Here is a 23543-nt window from a genome sequence, read left to right as displayed (position 1 = left end):
TCAGTGGATAAAGCACCCCCTCTGTTTCCCAGCAACTTTGAGGGGAAACAGTGGAGAGGAGCCTTAGCCAAAGAGGGGAGCAAGGTGCAGATTTTCTTGCTCCAGCTGTGGTTTCATGGGCAAGACAGGTGCTCCCTGCAGCCTACAGTTCCTCAACGAAGTGGAGTTCTTGTCAGTCTGGCTAGAGGGGATAGAGCAGCCCCCAGCAAGCATAGCCATGTCCCCAAGGCATGTCATGCTGTCTTAAGCTGTCCCAGGAGTTGGCCATGGAGCAAAACTTAAGAGCAACTGGGAGTCATCCTGTCATCAGAGTGGACTTTCGGGCCGGGCTGGGCATATGATCACATGGAGGTTGGCCAGCTGGTGAGTTTCAGTGCCCAAGACCATCAGGAAGCCGTTCATGGTGGGGCCTCCAGCAGAGAAACCCTGTCCGCAATTTCTTCCTCCTGTCCTTGGAAGCTGTACCACCAAGAGCTAATTCCACACATTTCGGAGGAAACTTGGTGCCTAAATTCACACTGTGGTATTAAAAGTCAAGGTCTGTTGGCTGGAGCTACTTGAGACCATCTGGTGACCAAAGAAAGAAAGTGTCACTTCAAAATACTGCTTGCCTGAGAGGGTCCCAGACCCCAGGGGAACTTATAGAGAAACCTCCACCAAGACCTGTTCTCCTGGCTGCTTTCAGCCCTGCCAATATCTAAGGGTCTTAGGGCTTTTCTGTTTGATTAGAAGTTAGGGGGACATCTTTAACATGGAGGAGGACGGTCCCTAGACTTCTCCCCACCCTGACCCTCAGCTTCCCCTCAGAGGGATAGTTCCTGCTAGAAAGAACCACAGTTCTCCTGGCATTCCTGAACCCTCTCACGGTGAGGGTGATATTCCTGTCCAGAGCCCACCTGGCCCCAAGGATACACCCCTCCCTTCCCCAGCCCACCTCACAGGCCTCCTGGGACTAGAAGGGATTAGCCTCCTGGAATGAGATCTGAAACTGTGGAATTCTGCCTTCGAGCCACAGGGGGTGGTGTGCAGCGGGCTGTGGTTGCTGGGACCCCAGAGCGCTCTGAGCATCTGGGGGCACTTTATCTTACACAGTGTGTTAGACCTTGCACTCAGGCTAGGGAGAGCCGTCTTCATGGGTCTCCCTTGGAAACCGATTTCTCTGAACTGGAGGGGAAGGACCAATACCTTCCATCAATGCAAATTGCAAATGTCCCATGGAAATGTCCCCTGGGCAGCTGCTCCTCTCACCCCCCTGGCAAGTTTGGGTTTCAGTTCCCAACTTAAACTGGCCAACAGCTTCTCATTCCCTTACTGGCAGAGGCGTTACTCTCTGGAGTCACTTGAAAGGGGGTTTGGTTGGAATCCCTTAATCTCTTCATGTTGAGCCAGAGACTGAGTTTAAACCCATGGTCGTCAAACCAAACGCACTACTACCCACTCATTAACTCCTATTAGGGCTTTGAGCATGGGCTGCATCCCCAGAGCCCTCCTGCCAACCCATCCTAGAGAATGAGAGCGGTGGGACTTCATGCACGCAGCTGGGTCACCCCTAGACCCTGGGCCGCCCCTCCCATTGGCTGAGGAGCAGCGTCTGGCCCTCCATGGGAAGGCCCATGACGGGTGGAGGTCTGAGCCCAGATTCTGCTTTGCCTCTGACCCTGTCCTCCATGAAACCTTTCCCAGATGACCCCGCCCCATAAAGACCTCCCTCTCTGAGCCCAGGGGCTCGTTGCCCTGGGCTGCGTCATCTTCCATTTCAGTTCTTCCTGACTCTGCTGGAGGGCTGCACGGTGCCCTCCGCACCCTGAGGGCTGAGGGGCTCCTGGGAGATGGGGAGTGGGCGAGAGGGGCACAGGCACCCCACCACCTTCAACCGGACTCACTCCAGGCTCACCCGCCCAACCTGTGTTCGTATCCCCTGTCTGCCACTTGTTGGCTGGGTGACCCGGTGTCAAACGACTGAACCTTTTTGGACCCCCATTTCCTCGTCTGTGAAATGAGATTACAGTAGTATTTACCTTGCAGAGCCGTGATGGGGTTGGATGAAATAGTTCATGTAAGGGATTTCTCACACCGCCCGCCCACGGTTGGCCTTCAGCCGAGGCAAACCAGGGCTACCCATTGGTTTTAAAGGAGGGGAAGGAGAACAACAGTAATGATGTTTACCGCACCCTCCCTACCAGCTGCTACGGTCTGGGCCGAACACCTGACCCAAAGGTTTCACTGATTCTCTCCAGGAGAAACTGTTATTCCTGATCATGTCCCTGATAACGGGAAGCTGAGTCCAGACCAAGATCCCACGGCTGCAAGTAGCAGATCTAGGCCTCGATCCCCTGCCAATCAAGGCTGTGCCCGTTGAGCACCCCTCCCCTGCTGCCAAGCTGGCCTTTTGCTGGCCCTTCCACCCCTTTCAGACCCTCTGACGCAAGATCTTGAGCAAGTATTCACCTTGCCCTCTGAGCAGACAGGCCCAGCCTGGGAAGGGGCACCTGCAAGCTCCCAGGGGGTCTGACTGGCCAACCCATCCACATCGCCCAGCTCCGGACACACATCTCGTTCGGGTCTGACCCCAAGCCCAGGACACAGGGACATCACTCTCCGCGTGCTGCAGATGAGGGCAGCAAGGCTCAGAGGAACCAAGTGACCTCCATGAGGTCACACGGACTGAAAGTGGCAGAGCCAGAAACCTGGCCCTAAGTCTGGGCTCGTTCACCGCCTTCCAGCCCTGCCACCTCCACGCACCCCTGAATGCGGCATGTGGCTCAGGGCCTGGAGTGGGCGGGAGGGACAGGTGGCGCCCCGCTCCTGCCCCTCGCTGACACGTCCTCTTCTCTTCCTCCAGTCCCCAGTGTTCATTGCCCAAGTTGGCCGGGACCTGGTCTCCCAGACGGAGGAGAAGCTTCTACAGAGGCCCGGCAAGGAGCTCTTTTCTGCCTGTGCACAGTAAGTGCTCCCTCCCTCCCCAGGCCGGGCCTCAGGCCCTTCAGCCTCCGGTCTGCAGCCACAGGGCCCCGGAGAGCGGCTGCCCCTACCCTCCACCTGGAGCAGCGGGCTCCGGGGCAGGTCTCCTGTGCCCAGGGGCCCCAGCCAAGCCACCCAGCTGTTTGTATACTTCTTATGAAGGGGAAAGATACCAAAGTGCCAAGTCCAAAGAAAACATCTGCCTCAAAGGGTGTTGAAAGCAAGTGGCTGTCCAGGCTGTTGAGCAGAGGAATGTACAAAAACTTGACCCCCATCTGGGTGGTTTGGGAGTCCTGCCCGGGCCCCCAGCCCCCAGAGCCGCCAGCAACCAGAGCCAGGTAGCGCTGCTGCAGGAACGAGTGCGGGCCGCCTTCTCAGCCACATGCCATCGCCTTGTGTGCGGGCCGTCCGGCGATCCTAACGGTATATGAGACAGGTCGGTTGGTGTGCTGCTGGCCAGACACCAGTGAGGCCCCCACCTGCCCCTGGCACACACACTGTGAAGTGTGAACCGCTAGGCACAGCCACGTACCCGTGCCCACGCAGAGACCCTACCCCGTACGCTGACACGTGCCTGCACACCAAAAACCTTTCGGAGCCTGATCCCCCACGGCTTGCTGTATGCCCTTGTTCAGCCTTTGCCCACAGACAATGGGGCGCCTGCTGTGTGCCTGGCAGTGATAGGTGCTGGGGTGCCATGGTGAGCAAGAATCCAGGGCCGGCTTTCTCGGAGCTTAACAGCCAGGCGGGGAGGACATGGAAACCAGTGCCCCTGTGCCCTGTGGGAAGAGCCGGGAGCCCCATGCTGAGAATGGACATTTAGGGAGGCCCAACTGGGGGCCCAGCCCTGTTAGGTGCCGAGGGAGAGACCCCCCCCACCTCCCCACCACAAGCAGAAACAAACCTGGTTGCTGTCCTCTTGGAGCTGGCTGAGGGTCAGATCTGACAGCGGGTTAGGCCCCTGGGCTGTCACTGTGACCCTGAGGGAGTGGACATCCTGGTCCCCTACACTGGCCCCTGCTGTCATGTTTGGCAGGAGACAGCGTCCAACATGGCCTCCCCTGTACATGCCGCTCCCCCCCCTCCCCCATCCACAGGCCCAAACGCCTGGGCTAGATTGGTCAGTATCACCACTTTTTAAAGGGAAGAAGACCATCCCTGCCGACAGCCAGCTTCAGAACCCTGCAGGCCTGGCCCACAACAGGTGACTGGTGAATTCTGCTGCGGGGATAGAAATCTCCCAGTGGCTTCACTGGTCCTGGACCAAATCCAGAGCCTGGGCCCCCAGGCGCTGCATCCCTGCTCGGCCCACCCCTGCACACACACATCCCTGCACCTAGTTAAGTATTCTGTCCTCACTGCAGCTTAAGAGTCCCTTCTTGAGAGAGAGAGAAAACTACCTGAGCCCCCAGGGACCTCACTTAACCCTCCCTCGTGATAACACACTTCAGCACATCTCACACTCATCCGCACCCTTGTCCCACATCACACCAGCCTCATGCTCACAGCTCTACCCCGGGCCTAGAGCCGTGCTGCGGCGGGGACCCAGGAAGTGTCCGCGGGATCAGGCAGTCCCTTCGTTAGGACGACGGGCCTCTGACGCCAGTGGTTAGCCTGCCGGATGTGTACCGGCTCTGGCCGTCTGCGTCAGGCCGGGGTTATAAAATGTTTGTTTGTTCCCTCCGAGCCAGGTCTGTCCACGACTACCTGAAGGGAGAGCCCTTCCATGAGTATCTGGACAGTATGTATTTTGATCGCTTTCTCCAGTGGAAGTGGTTGGAAAGGTGAGTGCTCCCCGGCACAGCCCACCTACAAGTGTGTGCCGACATGCGTGCGTGGCAGGGGCGGGGGGACAGGTTTTCCACCTGACAACCCACATAAAAATCACTTACCTCCCTGGGTCCGTGGTTCAAAGGAAAGTAGCCATGTTAGCCAAATGCTCTGTGCTTGTTAAAGTGTGCACGCACACGCACACGCACACACTCCTACACACATACATACCTAGTCTTCCTGTTTTGGTTCACTGTTTTTGGGGATCCTCCCTCTGCCGGCAAATTAAGAGCCGCCATGTTCTCTGAATGAGTTACACATCCCTGACGTAGCTCAACCCCCTGTCGATGGACTTGGAGCGTGCTCCCAATTTGGGGTACAATCTTCCCTAAATAACGAATAGCTTTGTACGTGTATCTTCATGGACTTTTGCAGTTACATCCATAGAAATCCCAGCAGAGGAATTTCTGGGTCAGAAAGCACTGATTTGAAACCGTGAGGGACCGCTAAGTTGCTCTCCCAAACAGCTGCCCCCCATTTCCAGTCCCGCCAGTGCGCCAGTGCCCACTTGCCCTCAGCCTCATCAACACTGTTCTCGTGCTTTCCTGGCCGGTGTGTGAGCAGCAGGGGTTCCTTCTCGTTTATCTTTTCATCTCTGATAATGGGTAAAACTGAGCATCTTTTCTTGTTTTGTTGACTGCCTTTTCTCTGCAAAGTGCTGTCACAGACATGGCAGTGACTCGGCCTGACAGCGACAGCCACAGAGAGGGTGTGGCCTGCCTGGTCATGCAGCAGGCCTGTAGTGTAGCCGAGGCGGGTTCCCTGGCCCAGGACCCCTAGCACCGGGCTCTGCCCCCCCCCCACCACTGTAGCAGAATTTGCAGAACAGGGCAATGCCTGCATTAAATCCACGCTGGGCTCCCCTGGTAGACAAGGGCGGGAACATCCCCTTCCACAGCCCAAGGGTCCCTGTGCCTGAGGCCTGGCACTCATGGGCGTCTGGACCCCCTGTGGGCAGAGAGCCAGGAGCCATCTTTCTTCTGCCTGTCCCCACCTTTGCTGGCCGAGTGCCCTGTAGACACTTAGGAAGCTGCAGGACACAGATGCCCGAAGAGCCCCAGCCGCGGCCCTTGCCTCCTACTTCAGGAAGCCCAGAGGAAACCACCCAGCTCCGTACACGCGGGGTGGGGTGGGGGACATTTCTCTCCACCCCCCGCTGGTGGGACAGTCTTCTCTGTGGGCCACTTACTGCCGCTGGCCCCCTCACACATGCACATCGTGGCTCCGGGAGAGCCGGAGAAGTGAGGGTCAGGCAGACATCCTGCTGCGGGCCCGGCCCTGGAGTCCACAGCCTGGGTCTGAGTCCCGACTCTGCCTTCTCCACGGGGACCTCGGGAAGGGCTGCTCCCCCTCCCCACCTCAGGTTTCTTATCTGTGATATGGGGTTAGTAACAGTGCCTGCTTTTGTAGGCGTGGGTGCGGACGGGCTGAGGTAAGCACAGTACTTGCCTACCACATGGCAAGTGCTCAAGAAAGGTCAGCCATTCGGCCCCAGAAGTCAGATGCTGGATACAGTTGCTGTGGTTGGTGGTGAGATCATCAGTGTCACTGTGGCCGTCACCCTCAAGCGTCTGGTATGGGGAGGAACCGCTGGTCCTTGTGTTTCTGATGATCACAGGACGTGTGGTGGGGATGTATTCATCACCCCCCCCCCGCGATCCTGGGGCTGTGGGCCACACAACCCGATCTCTGCCCACCTTCCCGGGGTGGCAGTGTGGGGTTGAGACACTGGAGGTGGGCTCTGCAGCCGGCTGCCTGGGATCCCAGGCCCAAAGCCACCACTTAACCATCATGACCTTGGGCAGCTTGTTTCCCCTCTCAGGGCCTAAACATTCACACCTGCACAGCAGGGACAGTCCCACCTCCCGAGGCAGGTGTGAGGATTACATTAGTGCGTGTGCAAGGTGCTTCACGCAGTGGGGGCTATTACCACAAAGACCCCCTAGAGGGGATGTGTCCTTTGTTCCTAGAGTTCTTTATATATATATGATTTTATTTATTTATTTATTTGACACAGAGCACGCACCAGTGCGCACAAGCAGGGGAAGTGGCAGAGGGAGAGGGAGAAGCAGGCTCCCCACTGAGCAGGACTCTGGGACCATGACCTAAGCTGAAGGCAGACACTTAACCAACTGAGCCACCCAGATGCCCCTATTCCTAGAGTTCTAATAATGCCATCTGACACACAGCAGCTTGCAAACAGCCTTGGGATGCAGATGCCTTTTCAGTATTGTTTTACTGAAGATACAAGGCTCAGAGAGGTTGATCAATTGGCCCTGGGTCACGCAGCAAGGGCCTGGCAAGGCTGGAACCTGAACCCATGGCCCTTCGATCAAGTCCTTCACCCTTTTTCCACCCAGCACTCTGTTCAATAGAACCCTTTAGCTTTGATTTTACTTGTCTGTACTGAACACTTGAAATGGAGAAACAGACTTTTTAAATCTGTGTGTTAACTGTGAGGAAGTTAACTTTTGCGGGCATTGAGTTGTTGAAGCCACTAGGGCAGGACCCTGGCCTAGAAATGCCCCTAAATGACTGACAGCACCCCACTTCCTCCCTTTCCTTCTTTTTTTTTTGCTAACAAGATCATGGCCTGTTCGTGCCGTACTGTTGAAATATTAAAGGGGTTTTCTCCCTCCCAAGGTTAACCGAGAAATTCCTCGGAGACTGTATTACACTCATTTCCCCTCGCAGAGGAGCTCTGTGGTAATGCCGACTGACTGTTTGTTCTCCATGTATCGTAAACTGTTAGGCCCAGGCGCCTTCATGTGGTTTCGAGGGCAGCTGTAGAAACGCTTCCAGGGCCGCATGGCGGATGCAGCGCATGGCAGGCTTCGCTGCAGCCAGGCCGCTCGTGTGCAGGAGGACATAGAACCACGGAGAGTCCGCGGAGGGGCGGCCCTCTGCTCCCAGCGGGGAGAGAATCCGTGTGTCGGGTCCCCGCCCCCAAGGAAACAGAAGAGAGGAAGAGTCAGGGCACTTGAACTCCAGACGGGCCTACCGGAGAGAGCCGGTGGGGGCCGGGGGCTCAGGGCTGTCCTAGGAGAGGTGCCGAGGACCTTCGTGACCCAGCAGCAAGAAGGATTGCAACAGAGGGTTCATTCACGAGCTGCTGGGTGACCAGAGGCTCACCGGTCTTTCTCAAGCTGACCCAGTTAGGTGGGCCAGTTCAGTCACACTCCAGCGTGTGCCCTGGTCCGGCCTCTGGGCTGGGGTTGGGGGACGCTCAGAAGTAGTCCTGGAGGTCCAAGAGCTAAGTTTGACATCCGAAAAGCGGATTGTTCTTTATCCGTTCATGGTCCAAGGACACTTAAGCTGTTCGCATCTCTTAGCCCTTGTGAATAATGCTGCAGTGAGCATGGGAGGGAAAATGTGGTAGACACATACAACGGAATATTACCCAGCCTTAAAAAAGGAAGGAAATCCTGCCATCTGTGATAACGTGGAGGACGTTCTGCTAAGTGAAGGGAGCCACAGACAGATCCTGATGATCTCACTTAGATGTGGACTCTAAAATAACGTCCCAGTCATAGAAGCCGAGCGTGGATGGTGGCTGCCGGGGGCAGGGGGGGTGGAGGTGGAGGGATGCAAGGTTTCCGTTAGTTCTGGCAGGTGAATGAGCAGTTTTGTGACTCTGGTTCACGGGGCCGTACTGTGTGCTTGAAATTGGCTAAGAGGGTGGATCTTAGGTGTTCTTACCAGTGAGAGAGAGAGGAAGAGGGACGCGACCATGGGAGGTGACAGAAAGGTAGCTTGATTGTGGTGACCCTTTCACAATGTGCACATGTATCAAAGCACCAAGTTGGTTACTTACCATTTGTCACTTGTACCTGAGAAAAGCTGGGGGTGGGGGGAGCTGATGAGTTTTAGCCAAACAGGCCAGTGATGAAAAAGCCCAAGCTGTCTGCACCCTGGAGTTCTTCGGGCAGTTTTAGATGACCGTTTGTTTATTTACTCCGGGAGGTCCCACCCTGGCCTCATGATCGGAGGGTCTGTCTGATTAGACACGGGTGGCTTTAGCTAGTTAAAATGGGGGGCTGGGAGACACAAAGCAGTGATGCTTCATAAATCCCGCTTTGGGCAGACAGGGTCTGCTGGTGTTGCGGAGCGATGGGGGGAATGTGATAAAGGGGCCTGGGTCGGGGAAGGGCTGGAGACCTGCGGGAAAGGATGACCAGCAGCCTTTCTCCCTTGGGACAGGAGGTGGCTGGGTGGCCGAGATGTGCAGGCTTGGGGAAGGCCGCCATGTCCTCCCCGGGACACTGAACCTGCACGTCTCCTGGCCCCTCCCCTCTCCCTGCAGAGGACGCAGCTGCTTTCTGAGCTTAGCCACCCGATTTTCCTTTGGGAGAGAGGGAACCACGCAGAAAGTGTGGGGAAGCAGCTCCTTCACCTCTGCTCTTCCCTCCAAGCAAGCCAGCAAGCCGGGACTGCTCGGGTCCCAAGCCGCAGGGGGCCGAGGGTGGTGGCCTGGGATTTGAACACCCAGCCCCAGAGCAAGTCCTTGAGGGACCCATCCACACGGATGATTCCTGGCTTGGTTTGGAGGCTACGCGGTGCTGCTGTCGTCTGTTTCTTGTGGATTCTGCGTCTCAGCACCACGAGACCAATGTTGGGTTCTTGCTTTTTTCCAGGCAACCAGTAACCAAAAACACTTTCAGGCAGTACCGAGTCCTAGGAAAAGGGGGCTTTGGGGAGGTGAGTGAACACCGCGTCTTCCGTGGGAAGTTCCCCTACTCCGTCACTGCGTCTGGCCCTTCTGGATGCGCCTCAGACGTCCTGCACCCCCTGGCGGGGAGGGAGGGTGAGGCGTGGGGCCCGGGAGCAGGAGGTGCCGCTGGGCTGGGAAAGGAGGTGGTCCGCAGGGCTGGTGGGATGGAGGTGCTCTCGGAGCCAGCCTCAGTCAGGGTTTGAGTCTGGAAAGGAGAAACGGGCGTTATAGGCTGTCTTTGGAGGGAGGCGTGATGGTACGAGGGGCCCAAGCGTCTTGGCCAGATGATGACATTAATATGTGCTGTTGCACTTTATCTGATCTTCCCAGTCTGTGAGGCAAGCCTTGTTATTCCCATTTTAGAGATGAGGAAAACTGAGGGTCAGAAGGGTTGATGACTCAGCCAAGGTCACAAAAGGGGTGGAACCAAGAAGACGAGAACCCAAATGCCCTGGCTCCTATTCCGCTGAATTATAAAGTCAGCGTTGTCACCAAAACAAGCCTCTCTTACCAGCAGCTGGTGCTTGGAAGTCCCCAGTTAGCAGTGGCTGCATCTGGGTGGAAGCTTGGGACGGAGAAGCTCTAGTTGCATCTGAGAGAGGGACAGCACTTTAGGCTTTGGCCGGTCATTTAAATACCGGTGTAAATGGTTGGTCGTGCACCTTGAAAAGCTAGGATTCACCTAAGGGTAGAGAGAGGGAAGCAAGGGGCACAGAAGCCAGCTCTTGAGGGCAGGGCTTGGGGCAGCAGTAGGTCCAAGGCCAGGCATCCTTAGGTCTATGACCATCAGGCCAGGCTCTGGCACATCAGTTCCCAGCCCTGCCGACCCAGCATCCTGGTGTTGGAGGAGCCTAGGCCAGGCTTTCACCTGTCCCATACCCTTGGCTTCTCTCTTGTACCTTAGGTCTGTGCCTGCCAGGTTCGGGCCACAGGTAAAATGTATGCCTGCAAGCGCTTGGAGAAGAAGAGGATCAAAAAGAGGAAAGGGGAGTCCATGGCACTCAACGAGAAGCAGATCTTAGAGAAGGTCAACAGCCAGTTTGTGGTGAGTGTCCAGGGCCCGGCGACAGGCCACCCTTCTAGTGACCAGGGCTTCTGTCCCTTGGGAAGGAGCGGGGGGGGGGGGTCCTCCAGTGTGGCAGGTCCCCATCCCCCAGGGAAGTGGAACACAGTGAGAAGATTAAGCAGCAGAAAGGCAGCCAGGCCTTCCCTCCATCACAAGGCTCCCTATGGCCAATCGTGGCTGACTTGCTCTGGTCACTCAAACTGGCCTGGCTCCCCTCTGTGTGTGCAGCCAAGGCTTCTGTTCTCCAGGACCACCTTGTAAAGTCCTCAGTGGAAAAAGCAGCCCACCCTGGGCCCAGCCAAGGAGCTTTGTTTCCACAGACCCCCGCAGGCTGGTTTCATCATGGGGGAGACCTGAGTGTCGAGATCCTGGAGAGACACCATCTTGTTTATGTTCTTTGTGTTACCACATCTCGGCCAGGTTCTGCTGCAGTAACGAACTAGCCCCAACCTGAAGTTGCTGGACATAAGAAAGACCATTGTCACGCACACAGAGTCTAGCCCGATCCAGCCACCCCCCTCCGTCTTACAGCTGCCCCACCTAGAGTCTTAATAGTGCGTCCCGGGGGGTTTGCCCAGGACCCTCACTGCCTCAGCCGCAGGGATGTTCCTCACACCGCCCACCGTCCGTGGGCCAGCACTAGTCACTGCAAGGCCGAGCCAGCTGCAGGGAAATGTGGACGAGCCCGTGGGTGTTCGGTCAGCTCTCAATCCGTCTGCCACATGTCACTATAAAAAGCATGTACAGGGTGAAACTCCTACAGCACAGAGAGGTAAGAAATACAAATAAAAGCCTCCCTCTTCGGGTAACCATTCTAACATGGTGGAGTCATGCAGAGGCTTTAATATTTGTAGCCAGTGGAGTCCTACCAGACGTCTCAAGCTGCAGTGTTTTCCCCTTAAATTGTAGGTCTTTTCCTGTGGCCAGACCTACAGCTGTAGCTCTTTCTTTTACGCTGTGCACCCCCCTCCCTGCCGTCCAGCACAGAGATAACCCGTCATCTGTGCGGCCAGTCCCTGCCGGTGTGGAGCGTTTCTGGGCTTTAAGCCCCTGCAAACACGGCTGCTGTGTCCACCCTTGAACATCCCTTTGGCGCATTTCCCTGAGTGTGTCCGTAGGATGGATTCCTGGTGGAGGAGTTGTGGCGTCACAGGGTGTGTGCATTTTCCGTTTAGTAGCAGTTCCCAAATGGCTCTCCATCAAGGTCGTGCCGGTTAAACGCCCACCAGCTGTGTGTGAGCCGGAGCGATGCCATCAGCCTAGCGCTTCCGTCATTCCCCAGAGGGTGTGGTTTTATAAGGCGGCACTCAGAGGGGACAGGAGTGCGCACCTCTGGGTCTCCTCTCAGGCTGCCCCCAGCCGCCAGCCACGCTCTGTGCTGCCAGCCCCCTTCAGTGGGGACCACAGGTCACTGCCTCCGTGCTACCCGTGGAAACTTCATTAAAGGAAGGGACAGCGCTGGCTCTTGCCGGGGTTGGTGATGGTGGGTGCTACTCAGGGGAAAAGGGCGCTGTGCCTGGTAAATGGGGTGGCCTGTCTTCGAGGGCCTGACCCACCCTCAACTGTGCCCCGTCCACTGCTCCTGGCTGGGGTTTGCTCAGCGCCCTCCCGGAGCCCCTCCTTGGCGACCACAGGCAGGTGTGGGAGGGAGGGCCAGCCTGGCAGCTGGCACCGAGCACCATCCCCAGAGTCTCCCCACTCAGCTCCTGTTCTCTTTCCTTTCCTCAGAAATAACTCCATTGTTCCTGGCCTTAGCATCCAAGTTTTATGGCCCAGCCTGTGCCCATCCTGGTCCATGGTGGCCAGATTTCATTTGGACTGGTTGCCTAAGTGGAGAAGGATGAGTACCATCTAGTGGACTTTGCCTCAGGCCCAGCCTTGCTGCCTCTCCCCCAGCCCCATGGCCTCCATTCCATCCTTGGGCAGCTGGTCTCTGACAGCAAGGAACTAGGTCCTCCCTGTTAACGATCCCTTTGACCAGACGTGTCCCGCATGCAAGAGGAGGCAGACTTTGCCAAACTGTGTTCCCCTTTACAGGGTCCCTCTGGCCACTTCCCCAGTCCACTCCCAACATCCCTGCAGTAATGAGACCCCAGCCCAAAGGGCATCTGGGCCTGCTTTTCTTGACTGGCCAAAAAGGCAACCCACGATCTTAACCAAATGAAGCACGCACAGGCTTCTTTGTCTGTGTAAACACAGAGACACTATCCTGTCAGGCTTCCTGAAAGGGCGGAGTGCCGGCCTGCTCTCCCCACTTTGCTTCCTCACCTGGAACCACGGTGTCAGAAGCTGTGAGTCCTTCGCCACCCAGGAGGGGCAGGGGGCAGGGCCACCGTGAGGCTGTCTGGGTGCAGGGCAGTGGCGTGAAGCTGCTGAGGACCCCGCTCCAGCCCTCCCCCCGCCAGCTTCAAGGACCCTGAGGAGGACGAGTGGAAGTGGGTGGCAGTCGCTGGACCGTCACCGTGGTGCTGTCTTGTGCTCCCAGGTCAACCTGGCCTATGCCTACGAGACCAAGGACGCGCTGTGCTTGGTTCTGACCATCATGAACGGGGGTGACCTCAAGTTCCACATCTACAACATGGGTAACCCTGGCTTCGAGGAGGAGCGAGCCTTGTTTTACGCGGCAGAGATCCTGTGCGGCCTGGAAGACCTCCACCGGGAGCATACCGTGTACAGGTGAGTAGGCTCGCTGTCCGGTCCTGCCACCAGCGTCTCAGCGGGGGCTGACCTGCCACATCCTCGGCCACGCAGACACCCCCGCGCTGGGACTCAGGGCCTGGTTGTTGCCATAGAGACTCACGCCCTGGCTCACTTGAGGACCAAGTATATGAGGTGATGTTCCCTCAGAAGTGATGAGCACGGGCCGAGCCACGGGTCCCTTCCAGCCCAGCCTGCGGGAAGCTCAGCGAGCCAGGCCCGGAAAGACCCTAGTAGGGTCACCACCACAGGCAGACAGCAGAGCGGACCTCGGTCCCTCCCACTCCATCCAGCTTGATGGATTCCACGAGCAGTGGGCTTCGGACTTTGCTCACTGCCCCTCTCAAGGAAATGTGAAAATCTGTGTGCCCTTATACATTACGGAAACATCTGAAATAGTTCATCGTCTGTTAAAATAGTGGCTGATATTTTGAGACTGAACAGTCACATCACATGTTAAAAGGTATCCGGTAGATTCTGATTGCTGTGGCAAAGTGATTTCCACCATTATCCATTTTTAAAATGCATGAAAATTCTTTAAAGGTGAGGGATTCTCTATCATCCTCTCCACCCGCACAGATTGTTATTATATCACCTTTTTTTTTTTTTTGCCTAAAAGTCTGTCAGTAATCAGCATGCAGCTCTGTAATAGGTGGATATATATAAGATTTTTTAAAAATGTCCTTTGACCACAGGCTTTAAGTGTTAAAATAACTTCTGTTGAGTTGCCATTGTCATGATTGTTAGTAGAACCCTTTCTCATTGGGATCCTGGGGTATTTTACACTGTGGAGCAGGGCACCATCGTCATGGGAGGGGGAAGGAACCTGCTTTTCGTCTGTCACTTGGCATCTGTGCTACTGAGAAAGGGCAAGTGGGAGGGGAGATCCCAAAGAATGCCGGAACAGGGCTTTCTTGTGTTGAGGATCTAGAAAGGCAGAAAATTCTTGAATTTTCTTCTTTCGGTATTCTTGAAACCGGGAGCACACAGGAGCCCCCTAGACGGTTCCCGCAGACCCAGCGGGCACACACACCCCAGCACAAAGACCTTGGCCACGGAGCTCGTGGCAGAGATGATCTTGGGGAGTCCAAGAAGATTTTGGAAACAAGAAGGAATGGTCTTGATGGCTTGCTCTTCTCCACCCCCCCCATGTCCCCATTTAGGCTTTTGTTCTGTTTTCATTCAAGTGAGAAGAGAAAAAATTCCCTGAGGGTTGAAAAAAGAACTCTCCACTTGATTGCTTTTCACTTAAAACAAAAAGAAAGGCAGCCCTCCAAGTTCTGGCCCTTATTCTCGGGAAGAAGGGAACCACAGCGCCTCCCTGGCCTCCACCACTTGCCATGGCCTCTCGGCGGGTTTGGGTTCTGGCCCATGCCTGTTAGCCAGCCATCTTTCCAACCCTGTGGCTGCTGGCTTGCTGAGGTGATGGCTCTCGCCCTTATTTGGAATTGTGAACACATCAACAGAATGCCAATTAAATAACAGTAGCAGAGTGTTTTGTAATAAATAACTATGTACAAACCCATTATCACCTTGTGAGGCTGCCGCACTGGGTTTGAACACAGTAACCATTCCCGTGAGGACAGCTGCCATCAGTTAAATAAGCAAAGCCAGTTGGTTGAGAATCCCATCCTCAGTCCAGATGCTACTGGCTTAACTGAGTTGCACACGCTATCCTATTGGCTGTTCTTTTACCCACAGAGAGGACCTGCCACTAGTAAAACCAGACACTTCTGCCGCCTCCCTCCCCCAGTGGGGGGCCCATGCTTATGAACAGCGATGATGTCATCCAAGAGAAGAGACAGGAGGGGCAGAAGGATAGGGGCGCGCCTACAGCTGTGCCTTGCCACTGTGCTTTCCCCCAGGCCTGTCACTGCTGGATTGAGAGATGTGCCAGGCCCTAGGGGTCCCCTTCGCAAAGGGGGTCCCTCCTCAGCAGTTCTCCGCCCCAGCTCTACAGTTTGCATTGTGCGCTCGATAACGTCTCTTGGCTGATTCCCAGGCCCCGCTCTGCCGTCAGGGCATCCCAGGGCATCCTGAGGCCTCCAGGTGTTCCCAGCCCTGGAAGGGTCTCTCACTATTCCGGCCAGAAGCATTCTCTGTCCTGGTGCCCTCTGTGCGGATGGGAGCCAGGGCTGGCCTTTGCCTGACCCCTTCCCAGTCATCTCCAGGGTCGGGAAGATGCCTGGCAACAGTGGCATTTGTACTAAATACTGGGAGAAGGGAAATTAGTCCAAGATTGTCTGGATCCAGAGAGACCAGACGGCATGAGCCAAGAGGCGGGAAGGCGACATGGAAAGAGGTCAATCCGGATGCCATGTCCTGATGCTCGGAGCGCCCACACTCACATGCTTGCCGTCTTTCCCTTTCAGAGATTTGAAACCCGAAAATATCCTGCTAGATGATTATGGTAAGTTGGGGAGCAGCCTGGGAGACCCCTTTCCTGCTCTGCAGCTGAGATGAGTGTCACAACCCAAAGGGAGCAGTGGGCCTTCTGTAGAGCCTCTTGGAGGCACGGCCCTGGGACCGTGGGAGGGCAGCGGGCTAGTAGGGGGAGTACCCACAGCCTCCCCCCAATCCTGGGTACCTGGGGAGGGCAGTGGGCATGGATAAAGTGCCTGCTTGGTGAAGAAGTAGTGTGGCTTGGCCAAAAAAGAGAAACAGACACGAAGACACGGAGAGAACACTGACTGAGGAGTCCGGAATTTCCGAGATCCTGGGAAAGTACTTAACTCTTACACAACTTCCCTGTACCCTGTCTTCCTTGCCTGTGAAATGGGAGCAGTGGGCCCTTCTCTTCCCACTTTAGAGGCCGGGGGGAGTGGTGAGGCTCACACCTGTTTTCTGACGAGATCTTCCCATTTCTGTGGAGGGGGCAGGGCCAGCATCCCTGTGCCCATTTGACAGATGACAAGATTGAGCTCAGAGGAGCCAACCTGCCAAGGTCATCTAGCAATACCAGTGGGGAGCTGAGACCAGAAACCAGGGGCACCCCAGCATGCCCCAGACACCAAGCAGCCCCAGGCAGAGGAGAGGGAGAGAGGGAGCAGGTCGCTGGTGACCTGGAGGGAGGTTTGAGTGTGATGCTACTATGTGAAAGAGGGGGCAGAGCACCCCAGGCCTGCCTTGGGTGAGCCCAGTGCTCACTGGGGTTCTTGTTCCCTGTTGGAGTCGGAACCCTGGCAGGCACAGACAAAGAGCAGGGGGCAGACGTGGCTGTGACCCGGCCTGGGTGGGCCGCTGAATAGGACAACAGCAAGACAGAGCTCTCAGCACTGTGTCATCTCGGCCTTTGGGGGTTGGTCCCGCACTCAGTTCCATCCCTGTCTCCCCAAGGCCTGGACGACTTCACTCTGTTTCTCCGAAGGGAGAACGCAAAGAACCCCCGAAGATCAACAAGGCAGAACAGGGCGTTGCTTCCCAAATTGTTTTATAATGTTTCCCCTTAAGCAAGTTGTAAAATTTTGGGAGAATCTCCCATTTTTCCCATGAAGCAATCCCAGAATCAGGCCAAGGCGTTTTAAACTTGGTGATCTCAGCTTTCCAAAAAGCCCATGAGGGCATTTTACAAGGTAGGTTGGCCATTGTCCAGCCAAATCCAGGCATCCTTTCCTATCTTTATGTTTCCTTCCTGAAAAGTAACGAGTGACCCACACCTCTGACACCTGGACTCTCCCAATGGTCTGCAGTCACCCGAGGGGCTGATGGTGCCGCTGCTCCTCGCAGACAGATAAAAATGTGAGGGTCTGTGGCCCTGCCCAGGGTGGGCCACACGTCCACGGACTGTCCCAGAGACCCGCTGACTCTGCTGTCCCCACTCAGGCCACATTCGGATCTCGGACCTGGGTCTGGCTGTGAAGATCCCCGAGGGAGACCTGATCCGCGGCCGGGTGGGCACCGTCGGCTACATGGGTAAGTGTGGGCATGGCCCCTCCCCGAGCCCACCTCTTGGCCGCTGGCCTCTTGGTGCAACTGTGACCAGCAGTGGAGCCACGGTGGGCAGTGGGAGGTCTTAGCCAGGGTGGAGGGGGGGTGTTGGGCCCCAGGGTTCAACTTGCCTAAACTGAGCTCTCTGAACCCCCCACCCCGGCCCCACCTGTGCGTCAAAGCCAAGCCACTCTCGTTGTCAGCGGTCAGTGCTGGCACACAGCGCTGCTCGGAGAGGCTGCTCTGAAGGTAGGGGCTGGGGCGTTGTGTTGGCAGGCAGCCTTTCAGAGAGGCCCCTGAGAGGAAGGCAGTCACTTGGAAAGGCCCAGAAAGGAGTGTCACCTGCTGTGTCACCAAGCAAGTAGCTACATAGAGACCAGCCTTAGGCTCCCCGCCCTGCCCCCAACCCCTCACCGCATACGCCCAGTCCAGGACCCCTCCCGGTGAAGGACATCCCCGGGCTTCCTCCTGCACATGGTAGCCCCCACACATATGTCCACTCACCCCAGGAGGTGGGGGCTCCAGAAAGCTCTGGGAGCCGGGGATGTTGTCCTCTGCCAGGCTCGTGCCAACAGCATTTGTACAGGGTTCTCTAGGTTGTTGCTAGAAGGTTCTTTTCAAATTGCACGTCATTTGGGAGTCTGTGGGGTGTGCACCTACCTGTATGCGGCTGTGTATCCCCACGCCAGTGCGGATGGATGGATGGATGGATGGATGGATGGTTGGACAGATGATAAATCGAGCACTCCATCTGCACGTCTTTGAGGGCACCTGCGTCTCTCTCCTCGAGCACGGAGCGTTATGTGCTCCCTGGCACGTGTGTGGATGCCTTTGCCTCTCAATGTTTCTGACCTGCCTGATGACAAGAGGCTTATCTTGTTTGCACTTGTATGGTTAATCTGTAATTCATTTTATCAAAGTAGTAGGGAAGGCATCGTGAGAGGCTGTTTCAATTCCAGGTGAACTTAAAATCATCTTTACTTTGTGTGGACCCATCTTCATTCCTAGAAATCAATACGCGTGTACCACCTACTCTGTGTCAGGTGTCATACCCGTTACTGGACACAGCAGTGAATAGGCAGCTCTGATTCTAGTGGGGGAGACATTTCCATCCACTGTGGTCAGGCTTCTGAAGCCATAGTCTGAGCCCTTCAGGAGCAGAGGAGAGCAGTCAGGGCAGGCTCCCTGGAGGAGGTGGTGTTTATGGCAGTTGGTGAGTAGGAGTCAGCAGGAGGAAGTGTGTCCCTGCTGTGAAGCTTTAGGCTTTCTGTGAGCGACGCCAGCACTGCTGGGTGCAGGACGCCGTGAGGCTCCATTGCTGTGAGTCTCAGCCCTGGCCCCCTGTGGCCCTGCTCTGTCCTGCCACTAGCTGTCTCTTACCTCTCCTGGCCCCGCTTCTCTGCCTGCAGCTCCGGAGGTCCTGAACAACCAGCGATATGGCCTGAGCCCTGACTACTGGGGTCTGGGCTGCCTCATCTATGAGATGATCGAGGGCCAGTCACCGTTCCGGGGCCGCAAAGAGAAGGTGAAGCGGGAGGAAGTGGACCGCCGGGTCCTGGAGACGGAAGAGGTGTACTCCCAAAAGTTCTCCGAGGAGGCCAAGTCCATCTGCAAAATGGTGAGCTCCCGGTGAGCCAGACACTCCCCTTGAGCCGGGCGTCTAGTGACGTCTCTCCTCCTGCCCCAGCCGAGTGCCGCGAACAGGGCTGAAGCAGGCAGGGTCAGGCACACTAGGGCAGGCGTCAGGGAGCCCCCAAGCCAGAGGAGCGAGTGCTCCTTGCTGTTTACCGGGGTGGTCGGCGAGGGCTTCCAGGAGAAAGCCCAAGGTGGGGGCAGGGAGGCTCCGCGGCAAGGGAAGGGGGCTGAGGAGAACCGCATGAGACACCCTCCATCCCACTTTGTTGGGGGAAATCGGCGTGGAGGAGAAAGGAGGTGATCCCAACTGGTTCCCCAAGACACAAAGGGATCTTGGGGTATCCCCTGCCCTTGACCCTGGCCCCCTGCAGCCTCAAACTCTGGATCCCTGGGTGCTGGCTAAGGCCAGCAGGTGCAGCGCAGGCGGGGGGGTGCTGATATTTTCAGTCTTTGAACATCTTACAACAGAGTTTTCCTTCCACTACATGGAATGCTTATCACACTGGCTTAGGTCCCACCTGACAACAATCCTATGCATAGTGGGATTCGATCGTCCACGGGGAGGGTGCAAGTGGGGAGTGATGTTTAGACAGGCTGGGCAGGCAGGGCCAGATTGCGGGGCCGGCAAGCTGGAGCAGTGACAGGAGCATCAAAAGCGAAGCTGGAAGTGAGTCCGCCCCTGGCCCGCTGTCCTTCCCCTCAGCCCAGCTGGGCCCACCCCTGGCCAGAGGCTTTGTTATGTGTGTGTGTGGGGGGGGGGGGGGGTGGCCACATCCCATTCCTTCCTGGCTCTCAGGTTCCCAAGTTCTGCCCGTGTCTGCTTGGGGCCCTCCTCCCTCTGATGCCAGGCCCAGCTGTGCTGTACCCCCACCGCAGGCCCCTGCCCTCCTGTGCCGGCCACATGGGGACAGGAGGGCCTGAGCTCCGGGGACGCGTGAGCCCACAGACTTCCTCTCCCTGGGGCACTGCTGCACCTGGAGCAGCAGATGAGCAGGGCTGAGGCTGGAGGCTGTCCTCCCTGCCACCTCTGACTCATGTGCATAAACCACAAGCCCGGAGTGTAGAGAAGAGCGGGCCCGAGGAGCTGATGAAAGTAGCCAAGCTTCTGCTTCCGGAAAAGCCGAGTGGCCCAGGATCCATGTGGCGTAGCTCCCCACCCTGAGGACACCCCTCTCCTGGAGCTGTCCACCCACCGCTTGACCACTTCCTCCTACCAGCTTCGGTCTGATGTCACAGAGCCATGGGAAGAAGGATTTGGGGCAAGAGCTACCATTTGACCACTTCCAAAAAAGAGGAACCGTAGACCTGCCACTGACGTGTGTGGGAGACCCTGAAGGACGGATGGCGTGCACACGTGCAAACACACACCCAAGCCACATGGCCGTGGGCTGGCCTGCAGCCGGGCACTTGCCTGCATGTGCGGGCCTCCCAGAAACCCAGGTAGTCACGGCAGCCAGAGTCAGGGGAGGGGGACAGGAGGAGCGAGGCAGAAGTCAGGTCGGTGGAAATTTGGGGTCCTAAGGACGTTTGAAAACCGAGATTGGGGGACTGCCAATAATACTTGGTTATGGAGGCAAGGTGTTTATCCAGTGGGACCAAACTGGGTGAAGGATAGAACAGGGAGGTCGTCAGCCATGGTCAGAGCATCACCAAATGTCCCAGGTCAGGGTTGGGGACTCAGTGGCCTCGACAGGATGTGGGACATGCCGAGAGGACAGAGAGGAGAAGAGAGCCCCCTCCCTGCCCGCTGTCCTCCTTGGTGCTGGGCTTTGGGGATCCAGGACCTGGGGCTCTGCTGGCCCTCTGGTTCCCCCTGGTGGCCACCAAGGGAAAGGTGGTGAGCTGAGCCTGGAGCTCTGGACCGACCTTGGCCCATGGGTGTCAAGCGTCAAACCAGAGTCCCCTCATCTTCTCCGCTGGAAGAACTGACAGAAGCTTCTGACCTTGCTTCGTCTTCTTACAAATGACTATCAGGTCTTCAGAGTCTAGCCTTGAGGCTTCCTGGCACCCCTCACCCCAGCCTGTCTGGCAGCCAGGTTTGCCCTGTCCTCTCCAAGAGGTGCCAGCTCAGGACACAGCAGGGCCTGACTCAGGAAACCATGAAGGCTTGGGGCACGTCGGGCTCTTTCTAGACTCTGGCAGCTCCAGCCCTGCCTGTCTAAGAAGGCCACTCCATAAACAGTAAGGAAGCTGGTCCCTGGCTGCCAGCTCCTTCCCCCATTCCACCTTGGCAGCCACAGGACCCTCTCCACTGCTCCTGGGGTCCAGAAATTCATGCGTGTTACTGCCCTGGCCCCTGGTCCAGTCCCTTGGCCCAGACCTCAGCCCCACCTCCCTAAGGTCCCTGCTGAGTCCCAGCACTGGCCCTTCAGCCATCTCAGCCTTCCACCCCATCCCTTCTGCTCCTCCAGGAAGCCCACTCTGCCTGTGCCACTTGCCCAGCTCACACCACCTCTCCCGGTGTACACTCGATATCAGAGTTGCAAACAGGCAGCGTGTTGGTGGGTGTTCAGCCTGCACGGTATTTTAGAAAGAGGTGAATGGTGGATTCATTGGCAAGATTGAGAATTGGAGAGATTCCACATAAAAACCTGGGTTTTCAGCCCTGGGCCCTGGCAAGAACTGATCGGTAGCCTGGCGCGGCTCACCCAGCCCACTCGGCCTTTATTGTCCTGTTTGTGTCTACTATCTGGCTGGCCCCTGCAGGCTCTGGGGTCTACAGCTGGGAGGTCCAGCCTCAACCCAAGGAGCCTTGCCTCTTTGGGATTTCTCAGAGCAGGGAGGAGCCTGGCCCAGCAGAGCCGATTCCCAGAGCCTTTGTGGAAAGGCAGAAGCCATGGTGACGAGAAGCTGAGGCCCCGAGCCACCAGCTCGCTGGGCAGAACTGGCCTGGGTGGTCGCGGATCACAGCTTGACAGCGATTCTCAGGGCTCAGTCCTTCCCAGGCTGTGACTGAGTGCTTGCCCTGGTGCCACCTTTGATTCCTTTGTTTGAAGGGAAATGGGGGCCGGGGAATGGTTCCTGCAAGCCTCCCCTCCAGACCATGCACCCCAAGAGGCCCCCCCGCCCACCGTCTGTCCACTGCAACCCCAGCCCATGCGGCTGGTGGCAAATGCGTGTGGAAGGAATACACACAGAGGAGAGGCTGCCAGGGTGTTGGAGGAAGAAAGGGCTGGACTCCCTCTGGGGTGCAGGCCGTGTACCTTGATTCTAGTCTCAAAGCAAGCAGGAGATTCCAACGGCATACCAGGTGCAGTGCTCAGTGGGGTGGGGAAGAGAGCAGCACAGGTGGGGACGCCTGGACTGGGGGGCGGGGACTGATGCCTGTGGTCAGCTGATGGTCTTCCAGCATCACAGCCTGCCCCTCCCTCAGCCCCCTGCTCGCCCCCTCCCAACGCCCCCCTCCCCGCCCCTTACCCTCCTGCCAGCCTCCTGGCCTCATTCACACCTTTAGGCCTCTGGCCTGGCCGTCTACTTCGGCACCTCCTCTTCTCCTATGAACCTTCCCACCTCTTGGTTCTGATGAGGACACTCCTCTACCCTGACCATCCGTGGCTCCCCACTACCTCCAGATCAAAACCCTCCTGACCTGGTCTTCAAGACCCCCAGCACTCTACCCAGCACATCCCCTTCAGCCTGACCCATCCCCCCATCCTCATCCTTCACCCAGAGACAAAGACGGGTGTTCCCCAAGCCTGCTCGTCAGGTCTCTCGTGCTAGTGCAGACCCTCTCCCCGATGCCTTCCCCACTCGGGAAAGCCTGTTGCAAACGCCCTTTCCCTGGGAAGCCTCCTGGCCCCCCAGCTGGCAGCCAGGTTCTGTTCCTCGGCCACCATGGTGTCGCACCTGTAGTGCCTCGAGGGGTCCTCCAAACAGGATCTTGCTGAGGCTACGTGCTCCGTGCCACCCCCCTCGGCACAGTGGTTTGTGCCAACCAGGTGCAGGTCCTCAGAGCCCTCCGGAGTTGAGTGAATGAATGAGGGAGGCCTGCAGGGACGGTCCTGGCCCTCGGCGGCTGACCGACAGCAGGGGAGGTAACACAGTGCGGCGAACATTAGCGGCGCCCAGCGCACAGCTGGCCCTAGACGTGCCCCCTTGGGGAGGGCAGACGGGACTCCTGCTCTCCTCTGGGCTCCAGGCACCTAAGTCCGCTGCGATGGCGAGACCACCCTGACGCCAGGCCCGAGCAGGCTGGGGCGGTGTCCGTTGGGTGTGCCTGGGGGTGGCGTGGGCACTGCAGAGGCTGGAGGAGGGACACGTACTTAGGGGCGCACTTGTGAAAGGAGATGGCCACGGTGCCCCACGCCCCAAGCCCCCTGTGGCCTTCAGCAGGAGAGAAGGCCTACCAGGCATGACCTCTCGGGGCTCTCTTGTCACAGCTGCTCACCAAAGATGCAAAGCAGAGACTGGGCTGCCAGGAGGAGGGGGCCGCGGAGGTCAAGAGACACCCCTTCTTCAGGAACATGAATTTCAAGCGCTTAGAAGCCGGGATGTTGGACCCCCCCTTCATTCCAGACGTGAGTAGCCTCCCCAGCCCAGGCTGGGCCTGTGCACCCACTCAGACCTCGACCAAACGAATGTCCTTGAACTCCGGGAGGACAGGGCCAGTGGGAGAGTGACAGTAGCGGGTATTGGCGCTGTAACAGGCACAGCTCGCAGTTTTGGGGCCTGGCTCCGTGGCAGGCACTTCCATCAGCCTCACGGCCTGGGTGCTTC

General features: G+C 57.2%; 1 protein-coding gene across 5 annotated transcripts in view; it reads left to right on the top strand.

Moving 5' to 3' along the window:
* The window catches only part of GRK5 (G protein-coupled receptor kinase 5), a 207229-nt gene that overhangs the window by 175515 nt on the left and 8171 nt on the right, over window positions 1-23543 (top strand). For 4 of the 5 annotated variants that reach the window (XM_026494247.4, XM_026494246.4, XM_057308347.1 and 1 more), the window contains 9 exons: window positions 2843-2943; window positions 4653-4745; window positions 9426-9489; window positions 10407-10547; window positions 13054-13244; window positions 15638-15675; window positions 17088-17177; window positions 18602-18810; window positions 23207-23344. In XM_026494247.4, the coding sequence (XP_026350032.1) occupies window positions 2843-2943; window positions 4653-4745; window positions 9426-9489; window positions 10407-10547; window positions 13054-13244; window positions 15638-15675; window positions 17088-17177; window positions 18602-18810; window positions 23207-23344 (1065 nt within the window). The remainder of the gene's footprint in view (window positions 1-2842; window positions 2944-4652; window positions 4746-9425; window positions 9490-10406; window positions 10548-13053; window positions 13245-15637; window positions 15676-17087; window positions 17178-18601; window positions 18811-23206; window positions 23345-23543) is intronic. The other variant, XM_057308348.1, reaches the window with a different exon arrangement.

The sequence above is a fragment of the Ursus arctos genome, unplaced genomic scaffold (genome assembly GCF_023065955.2).
Source record: "Ursus arctos isolate Adak ecotype North America unplaced genomic scaffold, UrsArc2.0 scaffold_7, whole genome shotgun sequence".
In the NCBI taxonomy this organism is placed as follows: domain Eukaryota; kingdom Metazoa; phylum Chordata; class Mammalia; order Carnivora; family Ursidae; genus Ursus; species Ursus arctos.
The sequence above is the reverse complement of the archived record's forward strand: the minus strand, read 5'-3'. Positions and strand labels throughout refer to the sequence as shown.